The 16,147-nt window shown below is 33.1% G+C and overlaps 1 protein-coding gene across 1 annotated transcript; it reads left to right on the top strand.

Annotated features, from left to right (window-relative positions):
* Positions 1-1,700: 1,700 nt before the first annotated feature.
* On the top strand, positions 1,701-11,105 carry LOC143085061 (uncharacterized). The gene is made up of 8 exons (XM_076261217.1): positions 1,701-2,673; positions 3,153-3,245; positions 3,628-4,260; positions 5,378-5,422; positions 6,252-6,296; positions 7,196-7,290; positions 8,430-8,514; positions 10,750-11,105. The coding sequence occupies exons 1-8, from the start codon at positions 2,445-2,447 to the stop codon at positions 10,971-10,973; spliced, it is 1,449 nt and encodes a 482-aa protein (XP_076117332.1). The 5' UTR covers positions 1,701-2,444; the 3' UTR covers positions 10,974-11,105.
* Positions 11,106-16,147: the final 5,042 nt, after the last annotated feature.

Genomic DNA, 16,147 nt, shown 5'->3' with positions numbered 1-16,147 from the left:
ACTTGAACATAATTCTCCTATATGTCTCTTGCCATACTTTGCACGAGTTGTGCATTCTTCTTCTATTGGTTCTTTTTACCTTTTATATTTTTTGTCTTTATACCTATTGTTTTTTGTGTCCTATAAGACCTACACTCCGATTTGTCTCAAATTTTCCTTTTACTCATTGATCGCCTTTATGTCTCTTTGTTTCACTTGTCTGTTCCGGATCATAAACGTCACCCAAAAAACTGGTAGAACCCTATCGTCCCTAAATGTTTACCCGTTTTTTCATATGAATATCTGTCAAAATAATCGAGTCATAGAGAAAAATCAGCGAAACAACAGAAGGTGATCAATAAGAAAGCATAAATAAATATACAAGTGTGTACTTTTTTGCGAGTAAGATTTGCTTGTAAATGTTAATACTACACTCCGTCCCTAGATACCTAATGATATAGACTTACAGACATTTAGTAAGTGTATGGAATGCGAGTGTCATTTATCTATTTCAAAAACATAATAAAATTTAATAAGTCTCAGTAGTCAAAATGACTAAAAATTGATTATCTGTTTGAATTGCTTTTCATTTTTTCGCGGCGGGGCCTTTATATGGCTTGATATGAGGTAACGGTTATGCTCATCGTTGAAGGCTGTTTGCTTTACCTAAAAGTGCTATCAACTACGCCATTTTGTCTCTGGTGGGTAGTTGTCTCCTTGGCAATTGTACCACATCTTTTTATTTTTAAGTCAAATCTTAAGTGATTGGCAGTGTTAATGTCCTAATCATGCTAAATGATTTGATAACTGGTGATACATAACCCGGAAGTATTCGATGTCAGTTAAATGAATGTCTGTTTTTCTAATCCTAACTTGGTATACCTCTAGTACACTGAAATACACTGTTACACGTATCAAAATCAAGTACAATTCATCTACTAGTATATAAAACACATTAATGTAATGCTGACTCACATCCTGTCTATTCAACAAATATTTTAAAAGTCAAACACTTTAAGTATTTCTATTTCGGTAAAATTGTTATTGGAATCATTGTAGACAAGATAAAAATAAAACAAATAGCGAACTATGCTATGCCTTAAGCCGTATACGACATCACATTTTGGAATTGTTCGTCTTTACCTCAAAAACCTTTTGAGACAAGTCCTATTGACAGTTGGATATTGTTAAAGACAGTTAATGTATCAGAATGTGTGTCGTTGAACTGAATATTGACGTCCATTATTCAAGAAAATCGCACAAATAACCGAGGTAATAAAATTAACGGTACCAATTTTCGTGCACCAGATGCGCATTTCGACAATACATGTCTCTTCAGTGATGCTCGTGGCCAAAATATTTGAAATCCAAAGCTTATATAAAAGATGAAGAGCTATAATCCAAAAGGTCCAAAAAGTATAGCCAAATCCGTGAAAGGAATCAGAGCTTTGCATGAGGGAGATACATTCCTTAATTTATAATAATTTCTATCATTTTGTAACAGCAAATTTTAATAACACAAAAAATCCGTATTTTCATGCCAGTACCGAAGTACTGGCTACTGGGCTGGTGATACCCTCGGTGACTAATAGTCCACCAGCAGAGGCATCGACCCAGTGGTAGTAATAAAATTAACAGTACCAATTTTCTTGCACCAGATGCACATTTCGACAATACATGTCTCTTCAGGTAAGTTGATGCTTATTATTTTGTAAATATTTGTAGACTAGTAAATATTTCCAAAGAAACTAATTCAGCGATAATTGATATATTAATCTTTATTTCTACTTTCCATTCAAGTTGTTTTATCTATTTTCATTTAACGCGCCATTGTACATATTTAAACCATTTTTAAGTTATGTCTGTCTTTAAATCCATAAAACTTTGTTATACTACTACACAGTATCAATCCAAAGCGAAATATGACTCATTTTTATTCATACCTTCAAATTAATTTTCTGTAAACGTTTCATTAGAATATAATAATTATCATCACATATGAACTTATGTAAAGATGTCAATTGAAGATACTCGGATGTCTTATAAGAAGTGTAAGAGGATGGGATTGAGGTACTCGATTTGACAAATAATGGTTACCCTTCTTGTAAAAAAAATCATTTTCCTCTTTTGACGTTTACAGTGCTCAGAAAGTACCTTGTAACAAGAAAAGGCAATTGTTACGTTCATTCGACGCTAAAAGTAAAGAAAAAGGAGCGTGACGATTGACGATATAATCCTTTAGTACCCTCATATATATATGTCACTAGACAGAAGGATTTGTCCGAACTAGCCCAATGAAAACACTTTTGTTGAGACTTTCCGTAAATCATGAACAACCTAAATTTCTATATAATATCAAGGGGATTTTCATACATACTGCATAAAATCTACAGCTACCATTTCAAACATTGATAAGAATATTTAACTGCTGACTATATACTTACATTTTGCATAACAGTTTAAAAATGAGTGAACAAGTTCAACTGGTAGATATTTTACAAACTGATGACTGGAATAAATCAGAACTTCAAAGCAAAGATAGTATAGAAAATATCGAAACTAATGCGTGGAATGATGAACTTGTGAAAATTCGTAACGCGAGTAAAAAAAGAGATAAAGCATTGTTTGCGCTAACCATAATACTGTTGATGTGTTTTTTACTTGCAGTTACAGTCATTGTCACATACTTGGAAGGTAAGCGTGTTTATAATGTGGGGCGGACAGACCTTTTCCTGAAGTTCGGGATTGACGAGTTATTTCGTCGGTAATTTAAGAACTCGATATTTAATATTATCGTAATGCTGGAATGGAGACATTATTTTCACGACCATTCGGGATTTGACATCCATTTTTTTTTCTCGGGAAATCGGGATGAGACCGCTTCTTGCCTATCCTAAGCAAACAATTTTGGATCATTTCTTTTAAAAGAGAAACGATACTTCTTAATAAATTAGAAAATAAGCATGACAAATTAGACCCATAAGCCATGTAACAAATTTAAATCAACCATTGGAAATATTAATTACATTTGTATATTGGAAAACAATCGTTAATAAATGTTACAAATACCTTTCAGCAAACCTTGTAATAGATTAAAAGTAAATGAACTTTCACTGCATTAATACATAAACAACAAGTAATGTTAATAATTTGAATGTTTTTCCTTTATTTAGAGTATATAGAAAAGAGTTCAACACTAGAAAAGCAGATTGAAAAATTGAATACTTCTGGTTTGGAAAGACTATCTCATTTATCCTATCAATTAGGTAATTAAAACATGTATTTGAGTCTCATTCTAATTTCTATTATTCAGTCTAACTTCAAAAATAAATTTATTCACTTGACGCAACGGGGGCTTAATTTATATAACTGTTTGTTAATTGATTTAATTAACTTACAAATAAAAGAAAAACAGACAACACCATAGCTAAATTTAAATAAGACGACCATATAATGAACATTTCAGAATACACGGACAAGATAGAGCAACAAATACCTTATCAAAACCCGTAGCTTAACGTTAAGGGCCAGCAATTACTGTTCGGGACCAATAACATTACACGTTAATAAAAAGTTATACCTACATCAATATAACAGACATTTTAGTTTATTGATCATTTGATGAAATGCTCTATATATTTCTAAAAGGTAGTAGTGACCATGGGAATTTCCCCAAAGGTGTAAAAGGCTCTAGGGGAGAAAGGGGTCCTGCCGGTCATAAAGGCACTGTTGGTGATATGGGACAACAAGGTGAAAAAGGAAATAAAGGCGAATACGGGGTAAAAGGTGAAACTGGAGAAAAAGGCTCAACTGGAAGTAAGGGGCAACTCGGAGATGTAGGTCCAATAGGAGGAAAAGGACAAAATGGTACGAAAGGACCAAAAGGAGAAAAGGGAATGAGAGGCGAAAAAGGACTACTGGGAGAAAAGGGTGCAGTAGGTGCAAAAGGTTCGGCTGGCTACAAAGGTACCATTGGAGATGAAGGTCCAAGTGGACAAAAAGGGGAAGTTGGAGAAAAAGGCGTACTTGGTGCAAAAGGTCATAATGGAAACAAAGGAGTGGATGGTGAAGAAGGAATGCCAGGTGAAACGGGCCAGACTGGTCTAGTTGGACCTACCGGAAGGAAAGGTTCGATTGGAGAAAAGGGACCAACAGGCGATAAAGGACCGAAAGGAGAAATTGGACTTGCTGGTCTAAAAGGGGAAAATGGTGAAAAGGGTATCAGAGGGGACAAAGGTTTAATAGGAAATATGGGTCCTGTTGGCGACAAGGGACAAATAGGTGAGAACATCAAAATTACGTTAAATGAACATTACAAGAACATGTTTTGTTTTCAATTTTTTTCCAAAGTAATATAATAAATAGTAGTAGATTTTAATATATAATAGTAATTTTAAAGGCTTATATGAAGATAGTTTTTTTCTGTATTATTCAATTCTAACTGAAAACTGCAGATTTATTACAAATAAATGACAGACTATTGCCTTTTTTCTATGACTCATAAGATAAGATAAGATAAGATAAGAATTTTATTAATCTAATCAAGAACCCATAAAGGGCATCATTTTACAACACAATATGATGACACTCATACGTCATATATCTGACATACAACTCATTTTCCTTGTATGACTGACAAAGAGAAACAACTAGTAATACCAGTGTTCAATATTATGTATATTCTTTGTTAATTTGTAATGACAGATGAGTTCATAGAAATCCACATAAAGAAACTAAAGAACACCAATTGCTGACTCCTACTGTTATTAAATATTAATTGATTATAAAAACTCAATGTTAACAAAACTTTGAATTTTACGAAACACTAAGGATGGTCTACCCCAGGAATAAATATCCTACCTAGCTGTCCTCAATGGCCTTCAATTTGTTTTATATTTGGCCATTTTTTTTTTTTAATTCGAGCGTCACTGATAATTCTTTTATAGACGAAACGCGCGTCTGGCGTACAAAAGTTTAAGCCTGGTATCTATAATAAGTTTGTGTACTGCAATGAATTGTTAGCCTATCATTGTACCAAGTCTCAAGCCAATTGAAGTCACGATATTCCTTGTAATACTATCTCTACTTCGTCTTTAAAGTATAAACATTGAGCGATGAGACTAGTACTAAATTTCATATCAATAACTAAAGATGATAAAGATTGAAGTTACATTTTATCCGTTTTGAATGAATATAAGCGGGATGTTTAGCAAGCTGTAAAACCAGGTTTAATTGACCATTAAGAATTTTTAAAAAAAATTACTAAGTAATAAATATAACAGCTAGGTTCCATTCGTGACGTTGGTTGTAAACGTTCTTTATTTTATTGACTTTCCCTTATTGAATTAATTATACCTTTATATCACATCATTTATAATATCTTTTTGTCAAATTACAGGAGCACGAGGACAAAATGGTGAAAAGGGAAGTCCGGGAGAATCAGGTATTAAAACCGATGTATATGACAAACATGACAAATTGAAAAACTTAGTTTCCTTTCAGACTTAAATTTTATTATGAACTTGAAGAGCTAAATTTGTTAATAATTTAATTAAAATATAATATAAACCAGGTGCGACAGTAACCAAACTGGTTCATAACAGTAGCATTGATGAATGCAGACTGCAAACAAAACAATAGGAAAAATTATGTACTGCTTTGGAAAAAGAATTCCTTTAGATTTGTTATAAATTATGCTAACCAAGGAATGAAATCCAAACGGACCACCTTGTAGTATTACTAATTATATACAAACTATTGAAAACAATAGAAATCGAAGGTACATGTATGATTTAAATATGTTTGGCTGCCACAAGAGGAGGAAGATCTGCAAACCCTTCCGGAGCACCTGAAATCTCCCCCGACATTTTGTTGGTTTGTGTTGTTCAGTGATTATTGCTCTATGTTGTGTTTTGTATACTGTAGTTTGCCATGCTGTGGTCAATTCGTTTTGAACTTATGAGTTTCCTTATTTCTGTGGTATCTTTCGCTTTTCATTTATATAAATGACTGAAGATAATCACGATGAATGTAACGTTTTCTCTGTTTTGAATAATCTGTATTATTATTTACATCAAGATGTCGTTAAATGAAATTTGATACCCTACATTTATCATGCTTTTCCATAACATCTGTCAAATTGCTGAAAGACACCCTATTGTCATAAACTATCATTGTGGTTTGACAATAATTATATTGGTGTAAATTAGAAAAATCAATTCAGGCTATCCCTCTCAAGGTGTATCTAATACGTGTTTCATTTCAAATTACAGGAGCACGAGGACAAACAGGTGAAAAGGGACAACCTGGAGAATCAGGTATCAAAATACATTGTAGATGATCATTGCAAAGTTTTCTTTCCGAAATGATGCGATTATGAACTTTCAGAGCTAAATATGTTGAAAATTAAAAAACAATATAATAAAAACTAGGTGCGACATTAACCGAACAAAATCGTTCGTAACAGACAGACTGCAAACAAAATAACAAGAAAACCAATGTCAATGTATTTAAGTAGAATTTTTTAGTTTTCGTATTAAATTTTGTCCTTGTTTTAACCAAGGAAAGAAATAACTTCCATGTGTTGCAGGTATTCATAATCATATCCGAAATATTGAATAAAATCTAGAAATCATTAAGCTCAGTGTGATTTAAGGAAGAGATTTAATCAAATTTGTTCGTTTTTTCATACTGATAATTCACTGCACATCTTGTTCCCCTCCTTAATGCTTGTACCCGACAATAACATGTTGTGATAATATTTATTTTTTCTAATCTCAAAACTTAATTAGAACTATTACATTCATCCTGTTTTTGCGAACAACATATTCTTGTAAGTAAATGCTATTTCATAGAGACATGTTTTATTCCTCTAAAGCCTTTAATGACAATTACTTGAGTTTTTGGATGATTATATTTGTTTTGATGTTCGACAAAAAAGTAGTGCAAGTTATTACATGTAGTTTAATCCCATTCTTGCGAAAAATATATTCTTTTTTATAAATACTATTTCATAAAGACATGTTTTATTCCTCTAAAACAATGTCTTTAACTACCAAGTCAGGAATATGACAGTTGTTTTCCATCCGGTTGATGTGTTTGAACTTTTAGATTTGCCATTTGATAAAGGACATTCCGATTTGAATTTTCCTTGGAGTTCGATTTTTTGCTAATCTACTTCGCAAACCAAATAATTTTAAATATTTGTGTTTTTCAGGCAGAACGATATCCTGTGGTTCCGGATGGGAACAGTTTATGGGAAGTTGTTATTACTTTCAATTCAAGTCAAAAAAGACATGGAATGCCGCAAAAGTAAAATGAGTTAACATTTAGCATTGCTTTACTTTTCTGTATATTGATGATTGACGTTGCCTTCGTAATTCATAGTTTATTCAATGATATGTTCAATTTCAATTTAAATGTTATCTGATTAATATGTGATGATGCAATAAACACATCCGTCAATTCTAATTTCAGTGTTTAAGCTGAGAGGATCAATGTAAAAACAACCGATGGAGAGACTTGGCGCAATCATTACATGAGTGTTAAAAAAATTACTATAAAATTAAACTTTTTTAAACCTTGACAGGACTTATTCTAAGGACAAAGTTGTGAGCTTGTGTACGGTTATCAAACAATTTATGTTTTGTTGTTGATAGTTTAAGGACCCTGGTTAATATAATCCGGCCGTTAATTTTCTCGTTTGAATTGTTTTACATATGTTATTTCGCGACCTTTTATAGCTTACTATCAGGTATGAGTTTTGATCATTGTTGAAGGCCGTACGGTGACCTATAGTTATTGCTATTTTTGTTGGTGTCAGGTGGAGAGGCGTCAAATTTCAATCAAACAATGTCTTCCTATTTTTTTATATTTATGTTACTATTATCATGGTTATACCAGATGAAAAAAGTCAAAATCCAAGAACTGCAACTATGAAAACAACCCACCCCCCCCCCAAAAAAAAAAAACACCATTTTAAAAACTATCATAAAAACTACTGAGATTCATTGAAATGTACTTTTAAGATTTTTGGGACAAAAGAAAATAAATACCGTAACTTTTAAATTTTTCAACATAATTGGGATGTTACAGTAAGAAAAAGTTGTGGGTAATAAACTAATAGAAGAACTAAACAAATAGCGATCTGAAAAAAACTCATTCTTTTTACCAACTAAATGCTATAGACAACAAATCTTGATAAAATTATTAATTAGCTGATTTCTATGTAAATTTTGTTCTTTAAAGCTGGAAGTAATTAGGTGTACCATCCACTAAAATGTAGAAATATAGATCAAATTTGTAGTGGAAAACGGCTATGTTGAAATCATTGATTTCATACGTTACAAGTTATCAATAAATAGGAATATTCATTTTAAAAAGCTTTTTGAATTATTGAAAATACAGATAATTCATCCAATGCTTATATTGCATTTGATATTTTGTTTTAGAATGATTGTCATAGAATGGGAGGATTCCTTGTAAAAATTGACAATACTATTGAGAGTTGGTTCTTGAAAAATTTTAAAACAGTTGGTAAGTATGTTATAAAAAACACATTATTTAGTACTTTTTTACCCTTATAAATTACTTATCTAATTTTTCGTTACATTTTCTACTTGGTCTAGTAAACGAATTTGATCATTATTGTTATCTTATAGTTAATATATATTAATTCTTAACAACTTAAAATCGATAAAAAATATAACATTTATCAAAACTATGGAGTAGAATAACGAGCAGGTCAAAGAAACCACTGCTTGTAATTGAATAACATCACTTCAAAACGGCATGTGACTGGTTAGATTTGACTAAATAACATAAGTGTGTTTATAAACTTATAGTGTATTGGAGTTTTGAGACTCATCAGTCAAACATCATAACAACTGTTCATAGAAAATGCAAAAATTACAGAAAAGAACAAGAAGATACCTGAGGGTGCAATTTAACCATACTCCCTAAAATGTAAGACAAGCACATATAACACCTTTATCATAAACACACACAAGTCCATAATACACTTTTAAGAAAACTATCCACCTAGCAACAAAAAACAAACAAACATCAGGTGTAATATCTGGTGATTCGGGAGGGTAAGTAGTTCCTGTGCTACTAGTTACGAAAAAAGTAAAATAACAAAAATACTAGGAAAATTCAAAACGGAAAGTCCGTAATCAAATGGCAAAATCAAATTTAAAGCTCAAACGCATAAAACGAATGGATAACAACTGTCATATTCCTGACTTGGTACTGGCATTTTTCTTATGCTGAAAATTGGTTTCATAGCTAGCTAAACCTCTCACTTGTATGACAGTCGCATACAATTCCATTATATTGACAACGATGTGTGAACATAACAAGCAGACATAATAGGTAAAAATGTCAAAAAAGGGGTACAGCAGTCAACATTTTGTTATAATCTTAATCACTATAAAACAGAACTATATGTAACAAAGAAACACAAAACATGCAAAAAGGCATATAGACAAAGCACATAAGCAAAAATGAAAGACAAGAATATAAAAATTTACCATAGCACAACAACACCACGACGGGATGCATAACGAATATGTTTTGTGCTGTTATGATATATTACCAACTGCTTCTATATAAAAGGTTATTAAAGAAACATCATATGACTGTATCTACGCCCAGAAACGAAGATAACAAAGAGAGGCGAAAGATATCAAAGGGTAATTCAAACTCATAAGTCGAAAATAAACAGACATTGCCATGGCTAAAAAAATAAGACCAGCAGGCAAAGAACAGTACAAAAAATTCAACAAAGAAAACCAGACTGAGCAACACGAAGACCACCAAAAACGTGGGGTGATTTCAGGTGCTCCGGAAGGGAAACGAAATCATGCTATACATATGGCACCCTTCAGGTTTCTCGTGTAAGTACAAACCCGATAATAAATCTTATTCGGTAGGTCAATTTAGGGGAAAAGGAAACGAGATTGTAGACGACGATTGGAACAACTCGTGATTGCGTCCGTAAAATTTACGAACGGATGATTTCAACTTCACCACTTAGAACTCCTTGGTTTAATAGCTTCATTGAGAGCAGCAACCCTATATCAAGGAAATCCTGACAGGAAATACACACCCTGGAATATTGTATCAACAAGGAGATATATACTCCGTATGTAAAACGTTCATTGAGTTGCAGACGTAGGCATATTGGAAATGGAAAAAAAAACAATATTTTCATAAAACACATTTCCTTTCATTTTGCATAATATTATTTTCGTTTAAAAGAAATTTTATTTTGATAATTAGTGAAATCTAAATGTTAAATTGTGCTAGTGTAAACATTACTGCCTTACAAAATATTGTTGTGATGATGAAAAAACAACACAAAGAACAACATAAACCCACTACACCCATAATAGATAATTGAGTAATAAATGCAAAACTATAATCTATCAAAAATTGAATTCTGCAGTCTAGTTTCATTTCAATACGTTATTCTGAAATTCTATAAACAGTTGAAGTTTACGAATGGTCATAATTATAAATAAACTGTTTACAAAACTTTGAATTTTTGAAATACTAAAGCTTTTCTACCTCAGGAATATATTACCTTAGCTGTATTTGGCAAAACTTTTAGGAATTTTTGGTTCTCAATGCTCTTCAACTTCTTACTTTATTTCGCCTTTTTAAATTTTTTTGATTCGAGCGTCATTGATGAGTCTTTTGAACACGAAACGCGCGTCTTGCACAAATACAAAATTTCAATACTGGTATTTATGATGAGTTTATTTGTAGATAAGAACACAGGGCACGTATGGATTGGAGCACATGATTCTGTACAAGCATCTCGTTTTATCTGGGAATCTGATAATACAGTTCTGACCTACACCGACTGGAGCCCAAGCGAACCTACTAATAGTGGTCAAGACGACTGTGTGCTCATGGATAAAAATAATGGATATAAGTGGAATGACATTAAATGTTCACATGTTTTTTCGTATATTTGTGAGAAACATTAACACACGTTGTGCTTTAATTCTCGAGTGTTTTAATGTCTGTAATATAACAGTTGTTAATAATTGTTCCGTATTGATGTAATGTTTTTTTTCGATATACCTAGTTATTGAGACAATGAAACACAAACCTTTGTATTTTTTTTTTTATTTCTTTCTTATATCAAAACTCGACGTGTGTCATAATTTGATTCTGAAATATATTTGGTTAGTCTTGTTATGCTCTTTTTAGACAATAACTTCTAATGTTTTTTTGAAGTTATACATACAGGATTTCAAATGTATGGGTTCGTGCACTCCAACTCAGGGTAAGACCGAAAAAGCTCTTCTGACGCACAAATATGTCATTTCTCTTTTGTCATTTATTTATTCCTACATCTGTATTTTATCTATCATGAATAGGAATACATTTAAATATAAACATATCAATTACTCAGCATACTACCAAGTTGAACATTGACATAACGACCTTAATATTTTCTATATTTGACAAAGGAGTAAATTGTACTTAGTAAAAGTTCTAACTTGCCTAAGTTAAAACTACTTAAACATCGAGAAGGACACCAAGGAACACTAAGATGTTCATATTAAATCAATGATAAAATATCTATTTCACAGATCATAGATGATCTTGAATTGTTCATTTTTTTATTTTGATGATCGAGTGGTCGCTTTTCGTCTCTTGGTTTAAGACATCAATGTATGTGTCTAATCACCAAGTGACATGTTTAAATGTGCAACCTGCTTGGTCCGAGCTTATACAAAAGCTTGTCGTAGGAGGAAGTGTGTTGCTCCATCTTTAGTTTAGATACTGACAATAACAATCAAACCCAATGAGTAAACAAAAACTCAAAAAACCAAAGGACATTTACATCAACAGTTATAAATAATAAATAAGAAACAATACGAACTCCACTAAAAACCGGGAGTGAAATCAGGTGCTCCGGAAGGGTAAGCATTTCCTGCACCGTATACGGCACCAGTCGTGTTATTTATTTGTTCAGTTCGGTAATGATGGAAGGTTATTATGACTGAGGAAGAATATCAGATATGATTTCTGACACACTTTTGTCATAATGGCCAATCAGCTCATGATGGCGACCGTAAAATTTCTTGAGTGATGACCTTAATTTGATTGATTCATAGCCCTGTCTTAACAACTTTTGAGAAACAGTATTCCTCGTTCAACAAAATCAACTTACTTTGAGCTAGCTAACGTATCAATTGAGACACATATACTCCATATGCTGGTGCCGCTGGGATGTTACTACACAGAAATGGAAAGTTGACTATAGGAAAATTAAAATCATCGCGTTTGTCATAAATTTTGGTATTTAACCTACCATCAGTAATTATTTCGAGAAAAAGGTATAAATATGAAGCAGATTTATCTGTGTCGGTAGTATCTTTAATTTCAAATTAACTTGGATATATTAAATGCAAGTGATCACTGAATCTATTATTATTAAGAGACAGTACATCAACAATATACCGAAAGGTGAAATTAAAAGATTGGGCTTATTTCTTTTCTCCTTTCTGTACAAGCCCTTGGATAAATTCTGCTTCATAGGAATACAAAACACAAATCTGCAAGTAAAGGAGCGCAATTGGTACCCATATGGGATTCCAATTTTCTGTTGGAAGACCAAACCTCCAAATTCAACAAATATGTTGTCAATTAAAAAGTCCAGCATGGCAGTGATATCCTCTTCAGTGTATTTTTTCCTTGACTCTGTATGATTTTTCACAAAGTAAGCTGAATTTCTGCCCAAAACTAGATATTTAAAACGTCTAGTGCCCTTTTTGTTAAAGAAACATAAGCTGACGAGTTCTTTCAGTCGAGCTTGAAGTTTAGTATGTGGAATAGTGGTATAAAGAGTTGAAAAATCAAAGGTTTTAATGTTGGTTCAATGTTTTAAGATTGAGATTGTAAATTCACCAATAACTCTTTTGAATTTTTCAATATCCACATCTGATTAACACTTCTAGAATATGCCGCTTCGGAATATTTCTGAAGTCCTTCTTTGACTGCAGTGAATATGGCAGTAAGAACTTTAGAAAGGGGTTTAGTGGAACACTTGGAAGAACCTGCAATATACCTTTCCTTATAAGGATTCTTGTGAAGCTTAGGAATCCAATATAACGATGGAAGATCCTGGTCTTCATCCTTTGGTTAGATTAGAACTGATTTGTGGTTTGCCAGGATCTCCTGCTTCGTAAGCGTACTTAGTGTATATGTAAGATTATTTATCCCGAGTTCCTTAATCAGGCAGTCAATGTAGTGTTTCTTGCAAACAAAAACAATATTGTCGAGGCTTTGTTAGCTGGAACAACAACATATTTGTCATGGAGGCAGGACAACTCCTCTATGACCTGAGGGTCTTTAAAGATGGAAGGAGCTTTGGTGCTCATTGACCCTTTACGTACTCTTATCTGAACCAATGACCTCGCTGATTTTACCCAATCCGAAGTCGTCACTTTTGAGGCCCAATATATCATCCAAATATCTAAAAGGGCAGTACTAGTGTCAAAGCATGTCCAATATACATAGATATAGGAAGATGTGGTGTGAGTGCCAATGAGACAACTCTCCATCCAAATAATAATTTATAAAAGTAAACCATTATAGGTCAATAGTTCTTTTGTATGATGTTACTAAAATATGACCTAAGAGTTTAAACATATATATTCGTATTCTGACTTTTTAAACCAGGTTTTTGTACCAAATGAACTAGCGAGTAAAATAGACAGTTTAGTAGTGGAACAAACCTCTTTTCCCAATCTTTTTTTTCTACGTGGTTTAAATGGAATAAATACATCTAATATAAACAAAATGATTTGATTGGTAGCTTGTCCGTGTGTTTTCCTCACGTCTTAGTGAAAAACTTATTCGTCTGAAAATTTGGAAATGAATTGAACAGGGCATATTAACAGTACAAAACTTCACATAGTTTTCGCAGAAGTCTTATTTACCTATTATAATCAGGAAAATATTGCAAAATTAATAAATACTTGTTGAAATACAGAGGAATTGAGCAGGTTAAATAAAACTAAATCGTATACGATTTCATACGTCTGGAGCGATTTTTTTTTTTCTAGAATGACCTTCGTCAAAAAACTTAAAGGCAAAGGATGTATAGGACCAAAACACTTGAATAGCTATATGACCGAAAGAGACCTGAAATGGCCAAATTCGTCTAAGATCAACTATGCATTGGAGAATAGGAACCTTAAGTTCTTTAAAATTTCTTAATTAGGTCTTTCCACTTTTCGTGGAAAGACCTTTTGTTTTTCTTTTGATTATTTTTTTTGATTTTTTGATTTTTTTTGATTTTTTTTTCTTCTGCCGTCTGAGATGCTTTTTTGTCTTACAACATATCGAATGGATTTTTTGGCCAATGATGTTGTACAGTAATGGGGGTTTCAAAACTCACCCTGTGTGACCAAACATTTATTCTTATAGGAGTTATCTCCCCGCGTCCCCTTTTTCTTGTTATCGCTATATCTCTAAAACCGTAAAAGATTTTAGCAAACTGTTTTCAACAAATTGTTCGTCTACTCTTGAGAATAATTTGGTTTATTTTGACTTGAGTGATCGGAAGACATCTTATGGGAGTTATTTCCCTTTGAAAATTTAAGATAGACGATTTGTTGGATAAATTCATACGTTTTAAGTTGTAGAGGCCTACAGTCTTTTGATATGAAGTCCTTGGTCCATTTGAAGGAAATTGAGGTCAAGGTCAAAGGTCATGCTCTAAATTTTGAATTTCGCTTGTTATCGTTATTCCACAGAAACTGTGACAGTAAATGATATCATGTGTTTGCCAAATAACTGTTTACAATTAGGCGCAACTTCAACCTGTTTCAGTCAAAGTGTTTTGGTTAACCCTTATAGGAGTTTTCTCCCCTTATGTATTTCAAAAATAATATATATAGAAAGATTCTGACCGAAGAGAAATATAACTGACCTGAATACAGAATATAGAAAACTAAGAAAGAATATAAGTTCAAACTTAGAATTACATCAACCACATATCAATATGTCCACTAGTATATAGAAAGTGATGACCAGCATAAAAGAACAAAAGAAACATAGCGCCAAAACATAATGACCAATAGAAATAAAGAAAGCGTGCGGTGCGGTCCACTGAAGCATAAAAAGAAAACCTTTGAAGTAAACTACAGTCAAACCAAACTTACCCAAACCAGTAGAAAACATCATATGTCAATAAGTCCAACTGTCAAATACGTAGATAAAATGAACAAAGCATATATATAGACTAGTCAACAAATTACAATCTGTAATTAATATACCATACCTTTAATTAATCAATATAAGTCATATAATATACAAAATACAACACAATAAACTAAATATAAAAATATACACAATTACTGTAAAACCTATGAAATACAGTCTACTACATACTCTCCCCAGCAGTCAAATGACGTCTCGTCATTTTTTGGCTGACGGTGCCTTGACAATGTCGAGTATGGTCTTCGCTGCCTCCGACTGTAGATCCCGGAATATATGTGTTCCAGCCAACGATGTAATATACTGGACCTTCTTGTACCATTCGCTGTCACTAACTGGTGTACAAATTGACTTGGATAAGTCGAATGTTCCAGATCTCATCCAGGCTGGTTGCTGTCTTTCTATAGTAGACTGCCTAACTGGTTCAGGTGAAGATGCTGTAGAAGCTTCATCAGGGCTATCCTCCTGCTGACTCTCTTCACTACTGACTGTCGAGGCGCTTCTAATAACAGAGTCTGTTTCTGTCCCTTCTGCTTCCATATCTGTAGCTTCCTGGGAATGGGCGTCCCCGTCAGAATCAGAATCTTCCGTTGTATCGGTCACAGTAGAGTCATCGTGCTGTTCCTCAGTGATGGTAGTGTTACTGCTAGCATCCTGCTCCCCTATCACAAGCTCAAGTGGCTCCTCATTAGACAATTCATCTGAATATACCCCTTGGCTCTCCGGTCTAATAGATATGACAGGTGTGGTTTGTTTCTTCTTCAATCTTGGTTTTTGTACAGGTTGTTCTCTCTGTACTGATGGTTCAGTATCTGTCAGATATCCAATGGGTAGTCAGAAATTCCTATGTAGGTTTCTTTTCCTTCCCTCACTATTTTCCTTCTGTACAGTAAACACTGGTATGTCCGCATTCGGCTGAGCAAGA

This window comes from Mytilus galloprovincialis, chromosome 8 (assembly GCF_965363235.1).
Source record: "Mytilus galloprovincialis chromosome 8, xbMytGall1.hap1.1, whole genome shotgun sequence".
NCBI lineage: Eukaryota > Metazoa > Mollusca > Bivalvia > Mytilida > Mytilidae > Mytilus > Mytilus galloprovincialis.
This window is presented reverse-complemented; position numbering and strand designations above follow the sequence as displayed.